A 13,515-nucleotide genomic window follows, 5' to 3' on the forward strand; every position below is an offset into this window, starting at 1 on the left:
CCCCCTTGCTGGGTCTCCCTTTCTTCAGGATACGTGGATGTAGGCTGGCAGCCTTCCAGACAAAACGTGCCCAGGTGAAGCATTTCAGTGATTTAGTGGCTCGGGGAGAGGCAACAAGGTAATTTTAGGGGGAAAAAAGTGATTAATTATTAACAAGGCAATTTGATTTTTATTCCTCGTGCTCATTTCCGAGCGGTTCCAACATGCTGGGTCAAGCAACACGTCCTGATTTACGGCCTTCCACGCTTCCTGCCCCACAACTCATTCAGCCAATATTTTCACAGACTTCTTTACCCCGATCACGGCATTTCGTGTTACATTTGTGCTCTTCACAGCAATCAGAGCGCGGGAGGTAATTAGGAGAAAAAGCTCTCAACGCCCCTGACTAACACCGCACGCAGGAGAACGCTCGGTTCGAACCTGTGAAGCGTGGGTGGATTTTCTAAAGGCACAAGCCTCTCTTTGGTATGCAGGGCTTACAAAAGCACTTGTTATTAAACTGCTTCGGGATCGCCCTGGGTTACAATCAAGCCATCCTTTGCTTTCCCCTCACCTCTCTGCCAAGTGCTTCGCTGCCGTGTAGTGCAGAAAATTAGGCTCTAATTGGCCCGGCACCCACCTTGCTTCTCACGGATGTTATACTAAAAATAAAACAAATGCATGCCAGTTAATGCTACACGAAAGGAAATCTTACAACTCTATGCATTTCTTCACCAGAATCCAGCATCTGTGCAATCCCATAAGTACAACATTTGAGTTCAGAATGCAGATTTCAACTCAAACATTGAAACATTCATTGCTGGGCTAAGAAGTTCTTGGTTTTCCCTCTCAAATCTAAAACAGATCCATCACCTGTTTGGTTTCTGGTATCCTCAAACCTGTTTGGTTTCTGTTACTGCAATGCCTGAGCCACTCCAGGCTCCTGTGTGCTTATCCTCAACACCCCTGCAAGAGGAAGACAGGTTAAAAGAGGGTGCTTGAGCCCCAAAACCAAAGCCAGGACTTTCAAGCACCAAAATGTTTCTCTGGCCACTAGCCCATCCTCACCTACCACAATAAAAATGAGTTAATTTACAAGAGGTGACGTGGTTAAGTTTTAGAGTGAAGGGTCTGAAAGAGTAAGGACTGTACACTTTCCAGAAACAACATTGTTATGAGTAGTTCTTACAACACGTAGCGTAAGAGTCCTCCTTCTCCTGGAATTTTATTGCAAAATGAAGGAAAAGTGTCTGACAACCAAGAACCTGGAATGGCGATTCTTCTGAGGAAGGATGACTGATTTTTCTTTTTTCGAGGGGTTTGCTTGAAGCCCTTCATGACACCAGTCCGAGATCTGCATGAGATGTTCCTTCTGTTCCTCTGAAGGGGGTCAAGAACAGCTTTGGAGGGCAGAGGACAAAATGTGGGGGACCAACTGTGAAGTCTACCAGAAAATTAGGAATGCAACTGCAAGGAGAATGGTCTGAGATGTGGAATAAAGACAGCTGCTAGAGGTAAATCAGAACAGCCACACTTCTCAAAGCCCAGCTCTGCTAATTGTCTTACTACAGCTGTAATGATGTCAATGGCACCTAGGCCTGCAACAAGCACAGGGTATTCTGAAGCCCTAATAAATGTTTTGAGGGTTTTGAAGGGACCACTTCACTAAATGTAACAGTATTTGAGAAAACCAGATCACCAGAATCTACCCTTGGTCATTTTTGGAGTTTGCAAGAAGAAACCTGGACGTACAGGGCGATGCAAACCTCCTTTACAGTATATTTTCCTTTCCAATCCAAGATACCCACAGATAAGCAGTCTATGAGAAATAAATTCGCATCCCAATTAGCCACTGTGCCATCCTGTCACCTCTGAATGTTGCTTTTCTGGAACATGGGAAGCCTCGTGGCAAAGAGAACAGAATTTCCCTGGGAAATGTGCACCTGAGATGACAGCGAGCAGACCAATTAGGCTGAGGTACACCTGGAAGGATTTTGCCAGTAAATCTGAAGTTAAAACAGTCGACACAGACACATCATCTAAGAAAAAAAAATCAATCTACAAAGTGCACCAAAAGCAAGTGCTTACAGCTGGAAAACGCAATCAAAGTCAGGAGCGATTAGGCTGAGATGATGTCAAGTCAGAGCATTACATGCAATAAGCTCGTTGCTGAAGGGCAGATTTGCTGCTATTACAGCCTTGAGTGGGAAACAAAACGTCTCTTAAATGTTATTTTAAGCCAGGCTGCTGATGTCAAGCTGGAAGGAAACAAGGAAGAAGAGCAGGCTTGCTCCTGTGCCAGTCCTAAAACCAGAGACCAATATGTTACAGGTATCATCTGTGGCATTTCCATCACTTCACTTTTCTCCTACCGTGCTGGTTTCAACCTCCCAGCTCCATGTCCAGGGTCTGCACCGGTTCCTCCAATCCTGGGGCTCTGCCCGGAGCAGAAAACACAGCTCTTGGCAGCTGGCATCTGTCTGTCCTCACCCAGACAGCGCCTGGAGGCACCGTAGCTGCTCCCTGAACGGTGAGTGGCAGAGAACAACTCGGATTAGTGCTCTTTGCCAGCGAGTTGTAGCTTTAATTTAAGCAGCCTTGCTTCAAAATCCAAATCCTCTTCCTTTCCTTCTTTTCTTCCTACCGCTGTGGATTTCCCCTGGGTGCTCAGCATGACCGAAGTCTCTCCTGCTGGTTTTTCACGCAATTCTGCTGCATTTTGCCCCGGATGGATGGTAGAAAATTAAGAAGAAAATGGTAGGTGACAAAGGTAAAAACGGAGCACATCGAGATGATGAAACCAGTGCACAGCAGCCTTCACAGCCCTGGTTGGTGGCACTCCCTCTCTCACCAGTAAACCAGGAGAATTCTCATCTCTACATTAATTTTTCACAGGGCTGCCTCAAATTAAAAATCCCAGCACTTACCACAAAGTATGATTCAAAACAAAAAGGGATCTGACCTCAGAAATGGCTTTAACTCTCCTTCTTCAGGCCTAAATACCCAACTTTGTCTCTTTTACACATGCACTCCTCTTCTTTGTGCCACCTGTGAAGCCTGCATCACCTTTTCCAATTAACACAACGACCTAGTAAGGACTTTCAGCTGTACTTAACTCACTAACCCAGGACTTGAACTATTTCTAATTCCAACTCTATTTTTCACTGCCCAGCTGTCATTTTGAGACAACATCCAGGTTCTCGCTTGAAAAATGAAAAGAATAAAAGAACAGCAGCTGCCTATTAGCCCTCAAACATCAGCAAAAGCTATTTATCTACGTGCAAATGAAGCTCCTCCACAAGGACAGCAAGATCCAAGCTCAGATCTTGAAGTATCTCACGATCTAAAGCAAATACAGGAAGAGGTACACAACATATTGAAGGTTCAAGCGCTTTAGGCAACCCTCTTTTTAATTACACCAGCTCTAGTTCATGCCTGGGGTGGTGAGCACTCAGGCCCACAAAAGGTTTGGTGCGTAAGGATGTGAAACAGTTGAAAACCAAACAAAATGAATGACATTTCCAGCACAAATGGCAGCCTGAAGACTGCCAGAGGAAGCTTTCAGACAGCAGAAGAGAAATTAACACAGAAGTCATATGGAGATCAGCACAGAAGAGTTTAAAGGCAAGAAAAAGTATCCCTTGGAATGGGATATGTTTAAGAAAAGGAACTAGGAAACATTCCTCTACAGCCTAAAACAGAGAAAGAAGGAAAACAAGGAAAAGTTAAATCAGGATGGACGCAGTTTTAGCATTCAAATACCGTGCTGATGTTGGACATTGTGCTGCAGACAACGCTAAAACGTGGGCCTTCAAAGATTTAACAGCCACCAAGTCCCAAATGCCTGGGAGGAAAACAACAGCGCTACCGCAGATCACCAAGCCGTGGCAGCTTGTTGAAGTGAAGGCAAACAACAGCTGCTGTATGATTTCACCACCCCGGCGCACTTCTCTGCTACCTCCCGAGGCATCTCCACGAGTCAACGGAGCTGATTCTTCTCAGCAACTCCACTCACCAGTTGGAAAGAGGGACGAGGGATACAAACTGGTGAAGCTCGGCTGGTTTTCACTCTGCTGCTTCCCAGGAAAAGCAGGAATTTTCAGCTGATGGCAGCTTGCTGCAGCTTTATGGAGATGGCATCAGCTGCACCCAGCTGCAGGGGGCAGACCTGCAGGTGCCGGGGGCTGCGAACAGCAGCGCTTTGCTTCTGTTCTCTTTTTGAGCTTCTGAGAGCAAATCCAAAGTTTAAAGGGAAGCGTTTGCTTCTCCAGGCTGTTTATGCACGCACTGCTCAGAGCACTGTGGGGTTTTTGTTCTCTCTGCTCGCATGGGTCATTTCCACAGCTGCAAAGAGGACTTGGGGGGGGGAAAAAAAGAGAAAAGATAAAGGCATCAGCTTTTACTCACAAGCAAAATATCGTCTAGAGCAACTCTGTACATATACCTCTAAGATTTAACACTTGAAGAGCCTGCGAGTAGCCTCAGTGCTGGAGCTTGGGGCCAGCACCAGAGCTGGCAGCCACCAGCAGGGCTCCGAGGAAGCCAGACTTGCAGACCCTATTTCTCAAAGGCAAGGAATTCTTCAGGTATCCCTGGGTTTCTCCCCAGCGAGGTCAAAACACCAGTTGGAAGGGACCAGAGTGCCGTGCTTTGCAGCTGGGAAGCTGCCCTCTACCTAACCACACAGATGGCACGGACTTGGGAGGATGGAAAAACCCTAAAACAAGTGACAGGTCTAATAGAGCAGGCAGAAATACTCTGTCCCGAGATCATCAGAGCTCCATGCTATGCTAACCGTGCTGCAGCAGCCCTACAGACACCTCCTTTGATTGACTTCTGAGTCCTGGATCTCCAGCTCACCCCCAGCACCTTGATTTTTCTCTAATTCTGCTCTCCTGCCTAAAGCAGAGCGAGCCGTGCCTCCTCCTCAAAGCCAAAAGTCAAAAATCTAACTCGTGAGTCATTAGGTTGAGTCAGGTCTCAAACTAATGGCCTGGACCTTGCCCAGCTGAGCCAGCTCCCACTCCTGTCTTCCTCCCCGGCTTCTCTGGGTTGTGAGGAGAATCAGGACAATGTTTCTTGGACTAGGTTTAAGAGGAAAATACCCTCCTCTGTCACAGAGACCACTGGAGATCCTTCAGGAGACACACACCACGCATTGCTGGGTCACCCCAAGGACGCTGGGTTCTGGAAATAAGCCCAAAGGAACCGAGGAACAACGCCTCCCCAGCAAAACCAGCACCAACAGGAGAAAAGAATAGAAGAAACTTAACACCCCAGGGCACAGCTGGGAAACAGATTCCCCGCTGGATGTTAATCTCTATTCCGAAATCAAGATTGGAATTTCCCCCAGGAAGCTCTGTAAAGGTTGAGTCACCAGTTGCTGGAAAGGCAAAGAGCTGGAGAGGATCCTGGTGAGGTTGGGGGGCACCCAGGGTGCTTCTCCCAGCGAGAATGAGAGGCAGAGGGGTTGCTCCTGCCTCTTGAGCTGCAGGCACGCTGAGCTCCTGCTCCACCAGGGGTTTGCGGGTATGCAGAATGCTTCCTCAGAGGAACTAAGTTAATAAAAAAAAAAAATAAGTTAGCCTGGTCAGCAACTCTGGATTTTCGAGCTAGCACCCGGAACCTGAGTATTTTCTGTGTGCATTTTCAGTTGCAAAAGGGGTCTGTGCCCAAACCTAAATGCTGCCCATGGGATTCTTGCCTGTACGGGGATCTTCAGATGCTCCCATCAGCTCATCGTAAGAAAACGGATGCTAGAACAACATTTCTCTGTTTTTCGGGGCTGTAACATTCTCCAGAAACTTCTTGCTTCTCAACACCTTCTGGCTTTGTACTGCTTCCACAGCACAGCCGAGCACCTTTAATTCATGCAGCAGCTTTGCTTCTTCACTGAGGCTGAAAACCATCTGTAATTAACGAGGCAGGAGTAACGAGGCCCACACACCCAAACTCAAAGCCATCACAGGTGGGCAGCTTTGCCCTGAAAATCCTTTCAAAGAGGGATCTCTGCTAGCATTATAAATCTTACTTCAAAATACATATAAAAAAGTAAAGCTCTTTGTATTTTCTTAACCTTTTGCGATCTGTGAAGCTTTCTGTGAGCCTTTTTAGGCTTGTGAGAGAGGGAAACAGCCACATGAACAGTGCTTGCACGCGCTGCACGACGAAATGACCATATACTGCTGAGCTGTGGGGACTGAAGACAGCTCCCAGGGTTCCTCTGCGCAGTTTTGCCACGATTATTAAATCTCGCTTTTGTTTAGAAAGCATCTTCCCCACTGTTCTGCAAGAGACTCAAGTAAATATGGAAAATACATTACATAAATAGCAGTTTCAAAAAAATAAATAAATAAAAAAGGACAAATCCCAAACAGCCTAAGGACATTTTTGTCTTTCAGCTGTAACAACTGTCACTACAGGCTCCTTTAAAGGCATCCAGAAGTCAGCAGCGCTCCTTTACCATGATTTATTTCGCGTTAATCTCCCGATTCCGAGCTCCAAATAGATGCTCTGTAAATTCGCATCGTGCGGTTGGTAAGCCTCTCTGCCTTCGTTTGCACATCGCCAAATTAAATTGTAGAAATGCCACTGCTCTGTTCCCCTTTGGAGTGGCAGATGTCCAACTGCCAGCTGTACAAGCACTGAGTATGGAGCACTAATTACAGAGTAATCAAACGCGGTGTTAATCCATACACGGGAATTTTATTGTCACTTAATGAGTGCGCCACCATTAGCAGATAAACACACGTGCGGCGTGTTACCGCTGCATCCATCGAGCTTTAAGCGTTTCCATAAGGTGGTGGAGAAAGGAGAGCTGGGTAACTGGGCAAATTTGGGCTTTCCAGAAGATTTTGGCTCCGAAAGCTCTCGTGAAAACAGGAAGTCGAGCTGTCACGGGGTGACAGGTAGAGCTGCTTCATGGATTAGAAGCTGGCAAAGAGACACGAAAGAATTCAAACATTAATTGTGGCAAAACGCTTCCTGCACCTGGGTCAGGGAAGTTACATGCTCAGATCCATTTCAGTCTTACAGACCGCGAGGCTGTGGCATTGTCTCCTTTTAAATCACACTTTAGAAATCATCAGTGTCACCATGTCTTTAAATAATTCAGCTGCAGCCAGGCAGCAGGGCTGATCACACCCAATTAATCCTCCCTTCTTCCTTCACCTGACACTTTATTATTGAAAGGACAGGCGGAGCTCTTGTAAGCCCTTGAAGGCAGACACAGCTGGCTTTATTTCAGGTTTTTATTTGGCCTCACATGGATTGTACCTAGCTCAACAGTCCTCCGAAGCCTGTGGAGAAGGAAGCAGGATGTCCACGAGGCCCAGCTGACAGCGGATGTGGCAGTCAGCATCCAATCCTGATGACATTTTCTAACTTTAAGTAAGTTTAGCTAGTTGGCAAGCTCCCAAGTAACGATCCTCATGCAGAAACACAGATCCAAGTATCTTTGTTGACAGCTCAGCTACTGTTTTTGTAACTTTGCTCAGAAAAGACAGTGGTATTTTTGTGTCACTGTTTACAACGTTGGGAGTTCTCTCACGGCGCTGTGTCTCTCTCCCACCTAACCACACAAATAACAGCCATCTTACCCCTTGTCTAGATCAGAAATAGGAAAGATTTACGAAACTCTAACAGAAGCAGCGAGAAACGTGGGCAGATTCTTATGATCTGCTTTTTTTGTTCCCCTGAAATATGGGTTCCATAAGGCAAGGAAAGTTATGGAAATACAATAAAAAAAAAGCAACAGGTTTAACTGAGGATTACAAACCCCTAGGTACTACAGAGGGCTCTCTTCAGCTTAAAGCATCCATTTAAATCACTCTGCTCTCCACGTTTACAGCAATGCAAGTCCACGAACATCGAGTCCGTCCACTTGTTGCCATGCACAGGATGAATGCTTCTCAGAAGGATGAACACAAAACAAGATGAAGCACTTATCACAGAGACATTCAAATCAAAACAGACCCAAAAACTTAACACCACGTGGGCTAAACTGACCTGAAACATCACCCCCGCTAAAATAAGTAATGATTTTGCCCTTAAACAGCAGGACTCACATCCTGTTGTTGGGGTGGGAGGGTGTTTTCCTTGCTTATTATTTGGAGCACAGAAGCTGGGGTAACTCAGCAGCCAGGCACTGGGAGGTGGAAAGGATTAGCTCAAAACAAATGCACCTGTACTGCGTGCCCTCCAGCACATGGGAGTCGATCCAAAGCTCCTGAGGAACCCTGATGAGTGAATTACTCCACCACGCAATAAATTTCATCAGCGAGGGATATGAGAGTCATTTTGGTGCTTAACACAGGTTGGCACGGTAATTCTTTACATCTGTGTTTTTTTTCCATTTCAATCCGTTTAATATCCTAAGGAAGGACACGGAGCAGTTAGTCATCCTCCTCCACGAGGCAGGAAAATTGGCAAACTGCAGACCCAAGGCAAGAAAACGCATTTTTTTTGTTATTAAAAAAAAAAAAAAAAAAAAAAAAAAAAGACTGTAAATACAAGTCATTGTGTTTGGAGAGAATGCAAATATTAAGTGCTATAGAAACAACGCTGCCCCACGTTACCTCACCTTCACTTCTCTGGTTACGCACAACTGATTAGCTGCCACCATTTAGTAATTCTTGAAGGAGTGAATGGCAAAGAACAGCACGTAGGCTTCTGGAACACAGCGTAGTAATTTTGGTACAAAATGTTAAATACCACATAGACTTAATTTGCAAACCAAGCTTTCAGTTTGACTCTTCAGCACGCTTTAGAGATCTAAAGAAGATCTAAAGAAAACACAGTATTTGTTCTGGAACTACCAGTACCCTTCAAGCTTTGGGCCTCCAATAATTTCTTATAGATTATTGTTATAAATTATTTACAACAAGCATTCAAAGCAAAAATTTTAAGTATGCCACCAACTCAACTGGGTCATATCAAGACAGCAAGAGGTCAGAAACTGATTTTCACTATTCTGTAAGGTAAGTAACACAAGCTGCACGTTTTTAAAGCAGTATCTTTAACAGCAAGATCAAGAATTACCACAACGAGAGCTTTGAGTGAGATAAGAAAAATATTTTTGTACTTTCTGGTTTGTTTGCTCTCTGAATTTGAGTTTTTGTTAAGAGCAATGAGGCCATAAAGGCACAGCAACTGACAACAGGCAGTTGGGTCATTGAGACCCCAAATATACTCTCAGCTCTTCTGTTGAAGCATCAAGACTTCAGGACAGCATCTCTCTGATCTTCCAAAATAATTAGCTTCAAATTACTTATTTCAGAATCAGTTGGGAAAGACCCTTCAGCTGCTTTACAAAAGACACGTTGCCAACCCACTTTTGCTGGCCAAGGCTTAATTTAATTACAGTGAATCCACATCCTCAAAAAACAAACACGTATTTCCTCTGACCCTCACAGTGCAGCTACAGAATTATTGCTGAATAAGATCTAAACCATTGTGACTTCTCCACTGACATCATCCGCTGTTAAGCCAGCCCTAAAATACAGCGGGTTTATTTACTGTTCTGCTTTTTAAATTTGGTCCATTTAAATGCTCTAAATTACAGCACAGCTCTTATATGCAGTTGTTTCAGCACAATTGTGCTGAAAAAAATTGTGGTCCCAAACACCAAAACCATCAGCAGGGACCAGACCTTCTATAATTGGTCCCTTTTTCTTCCAAACACACACCTTTTCACTTCCCACTATTAATCCCATCTTCTTTCTCCTGCAAAATCCAGAAGCGGATGAAAAATACCAGTTCACGCATCCGACAGCCAGGAGATTATTTCCAAATTTACATGCTAGTCAAATTTATCCTCACATGGGTGAAGGAGCAGCACTTCCTCTTCCCTATGCAGATTATCTCACAGGCTACTTTTCACCACAAGGAAAACACAAAAATACATACTCTGCAAAAGCATCAGTCTATTTAAGAACTTCCCACTTTGTCCCATTTTAGCATATGAAGTTCCCTCTTGAGCAGCCATAAAACTACGCGCCAACTTCCCTTTTCCCCCCTGAGTTTCTATGCCGTTTGTGCTAGCGTTTTTCACTCTTTTCCCATTCCCACACTCTGCAACCTCTTTCACAACTATTTCTGGTGGTTCCTCACCCCTGTGTTTGTCACCAGGAGTCCCAGAGCCTTCCCTCCCCTGCCTGCCAAGCTCTTCCAAAGCGCTGCAGAAGCATCCCAGCTATGTGAGAGGCATTCTCGGACTGCCTGCTCCAAGCACTTCAGGAGAGGAGAGCCTGTTTAATATTTTTTTTCCTAGGATCTTAATGCTTCAAAAGCAGCCTCTTACCTTATAGGTGTGAAGGGTTTGTTTTGCAGGGCAGGGAGTCTGCCTGGTGGCAACACTACAACTCCTGGTGGTAGTGCTACAATTACTACACCCTTTAAAGTCACAAGACACAAAAACACTGCATTTTTTGGCAAAATATCAGTGACAGAGGGCTTGACCCCTTACCCACTACTGCAACATACCACGTCTCAAGCACCATGCAGCCCTGCTGGATGACCCTGGAGTTGAAGAACCTCCTTCTTTCTCTAAAGCACGCTTATATACGTACACATAAATCCCTGACTGCCCTGAATAACATAAGTTTGAGGTCAAAACAACAAACTGAAGGACTCCTGAGGTTCCTCATGGTTATTGTAACAGGTAAGGCCCACCATCTGCAGCAAAAGCAGCCCTGAGGAACTGGTGGAGAGCAAGGCGCCTGTCGGCTACAAGGACACCTTCTCCCTCCCCAAACTATTTCGGTGTCATCCTGCAGAGCTGTGTGGCCTCATGGCACCGTGCCCTGAGTAATTTCCCAAAGAGGGGACCCTCTAGAAATGGGTCTGTGCTGTAAAACCAACTTTATTCCAGCACCAAGCCCCCCAAGACCCACCTCACCCCTAAGATGTCTCCCCCTCCTCCTGCCCCACCGCCGCTCGGGGCGCAGCCTGAGGGGAGAGTTTTGGGACAGCGGGTGCCCAAACACCACAATGAGCTGTGGGAGGAACCATTCAGACGGATATTTTGAGGCAAAAAGGTCAGGAAAAAAGGAAAAATCCCTGCTTCCACACAGCACGGCTGGCTGAGGGGCCTCCGGCCACCGCTACCCCGCCATCTAAAGGGGCTATGGAGGAAGATGGGGGGGAGGGGGGAAATCCCTTCAGCGGGGCTTCGTGAGTGGGGCGAGGACCCCTCAAAACACCCGTGGGGATAGAGGAGAGGGGGAATAAGGGGGTGAAAAAGCCGGGGCTGGGGTCGGCGGCCACTCACAGAACTCGGCGATGTAGTAGGAGACGGCGTAGTTCTCCTCGCACCACTCCAGGGTGGAGGTCGGGGGGCCCCAATAACCCTCCCGGTCAGCGGCCGGGGCCATGGCGGTGACCGCTCCAGGCCACGGAGGAGCCGGGGGAAGGAGAAGGGAAGGAAAAGAGGGGAAGGAAGGTGGCCAGGGCCCGGAGCAAGGCGGCTGGAGGGCGGGAGCCGCCGCTGGGCCCGCCCGGCCGAAGGCGGAGCTGGAAGGGGGGGGGGGGGAGCGAGAAAAAAAATAAAAAGGGGGAGAAAAATGGGGAGTTGTCATGGCGACCGGCCTGCCGAGCGGCCCTCTGAGGGGCGAACCGTGGCGGCGAGGCAAATTTTGGGGTGGAAAAGGGAAATTTGGGGAAATGCTGAAGGGAAAGGGCGGCTGGGCGCGGGCAGCGATATGGCCTCACTGCGCTGCTCTCTTCTCACCCCCTTCTGAGTCCCAAACATCCCCCTCAAGGTCGCTGTGGTGGCATAAAGGTGTTTTTCCCCTTTCTGTTCTTTATTATAAAAAATAAAGGCTCTTCATGTGCTGGTGTCTTGTTTTTAAACGAAGAGGAGAGTGCTTCTCGTAGTCGTGGGCCGGGAGGAAGGAGGCAGGGAGGTTTTTTATAGCGCTGCCTACTACACGGGGGTTTTCTCTCAGCTGATGCCTTTATTTAGTTTCTCGCTCTTACTACGTGTACTATACTTACACCAGGAATATGCAAAGTGAATATGCAGAGTTCATTTCCAAAGGCAAATGCAAGCTAAAAAAAGAAAGTCTTGAAATGGGGGGGAAAAAAAACGCAAAACTGAAGGCCTGATAACGCTGCGTGCTTTTTGTGTTTCAGGGAAAGGTCCAAGATGTAACGAGAAGCTTCAGGCAGACCTTGAGTGCTCTACCCAGTTGTTACACCTACTGGTCAGTACAATTTATTCTATGAAAACATACAAACTTCTTTTGCCACGTTTTATTTCTTCTCGCCTCCCCTTCCGTAAGCTAAAAAAACCCTCCGGTCTAAATACTGACCTTTCCTAGTGTAAATGCAAGTGCTCCACAATACATGCATCTGTCCTGAAGAGTAACCTCCCTTCTTTGGTTCAACATGTATCTAAGTGCTTTCGACATCATGCAGAAACATGTTTAACATTTTCTGTAATGATATAATGCCTTCAAAGCAAAATTAATTTTACTGTTTGCAACGATAAAATATTTAGGCTGTCAAAACATCATCAAAATCGCTGTGCATTTTTTTTTTATGCAGACCTGTCCTTTTCTTTTTTCAGAACCAGATTATCTTCCCCATATTCAGACTTTTGAGACTGAGGTCTGGAAGAGCACCAAGCCGATTCAAAAGCATAAAACTGGTTGTGACTTTTGAGGAGGAATCTAGTCTGGTTGATGCATGGTAGCTTTTTGGACTTTTGTATGTTCGTTTCTTATAGTAAGGAAGTTGCTAGGGCTCTGATCTATCTTTTCTTATCATGGTTAACCATATTAAGATTAAAAACTCTTAACAGGAAAATAACTCAAAGTTTGAAATTACAGTTCAGAAACTGAAGAAAGAAATATCCCCCTGACACAGCAGGAGCACAAAATGGGAACAAACAATATGTACCATATTCAGTTACAATTGGTTTTAAATAATTTAAAATATTGATGTTTGTTTCTGTTCTCATCTAATATGCATGCCGGACATGACAAGGTTTGTAACTGCAATAGGAAAAAGAAAAAACTAGCTGTATAACTAGGAGGATAAATTAATGAAAGATTTTATGGGGTGGGTAATAACTACATGGATTGTTATTCTTTCTATTTTTTTTCTAGGTAAGAGAGAGAAAGATAAGCTCAAATGTATAGCTAGCCCTTAATTTGAATCATTGGGAAATTTTTATTTGTTTGATGTGTTTCGGTAGTATTCTTCATTTTAATAAACATTTATTTCTGACTTATTTTGTGGTTTGGATCTCTGCTTTTGAACTCTGGCAAACCTTTCAGTTATTGCACTCAAAGAAGGATAGCATTTAAGAGAGCCACAAACCATTATAATACATGCTTTTCTTTCTAAAACTGTTTTTTAAAGGTAAATCCATTTTTTACAAACACGACTTTCACTGTCTCAGCTGCTACGTTAATACATATTAAAAGCAGTACGTTTCCTCTGTAATGCTTAGCTATGCTTTGTAGTGTAGATTGCCACACTGGATATAATGTGACAGCCTGAAGTTATTTGCATCTAAATGCGTTTTCTCTA

General features: G+C 45.4%; 1 protein-coding gene and 1 long non-coding RNA gene across 2 annotated transcripts in view; one reads left to right on the forward strand and one right to left on the reverse strand.

Annotated features, from left to right (window-relative positions):
• The window catches only part of ACER3 (alkaline ceramidase 3), a 52,679-nt gene extending 41,262 nt beyond the window's left edge, over window positions 1-11,417 (reverse strand). The window contains exon 1 of the mRNA XM_032207739.1: window positions 11,249-11,417. Coding sequence (XP_032063630.1) covers window positions 11,249-11,351 — 103 coding nt within the window. The 5' untranslated portion in view covers window positions 11,352-11,417. The remainder of the gene's footprint in view (window positions 1-11,248) is intronic.
• A 297-nt stretch (window positions 11,418-11,714) lies between these two features.
• LOC116501854 lies at window positions 11,715-13,160 on the forward strand. Its single transcript, XR_004254528.1, has 3 exons — window positions 11,715-11,758; window positions 12,112-12,182; window positions 12,548-13,160. It is a non-coding gene; the product is annotated as an uncharacterized LOC116501854 (long non-coding RNA).
• Window positions 13,161-13,515: the final 355 nt, after the last annotated feature.

The sequence above is a fragment of the Aythya fuligula genome, chromosome 1 (assembly GCF_009819795.1).
Source record: "Aythya fuligula isolate bAytFul2 chromosome 1, bAytFul2.pri, whole genome shotgun sequence".
NCBI classification, from domain to species: domain Eukaryota; kingdom Metazoa; phylum Chordata; class Aves; order Anseriformes; family Anatidae; genus Aythya; species Aythya fuligula.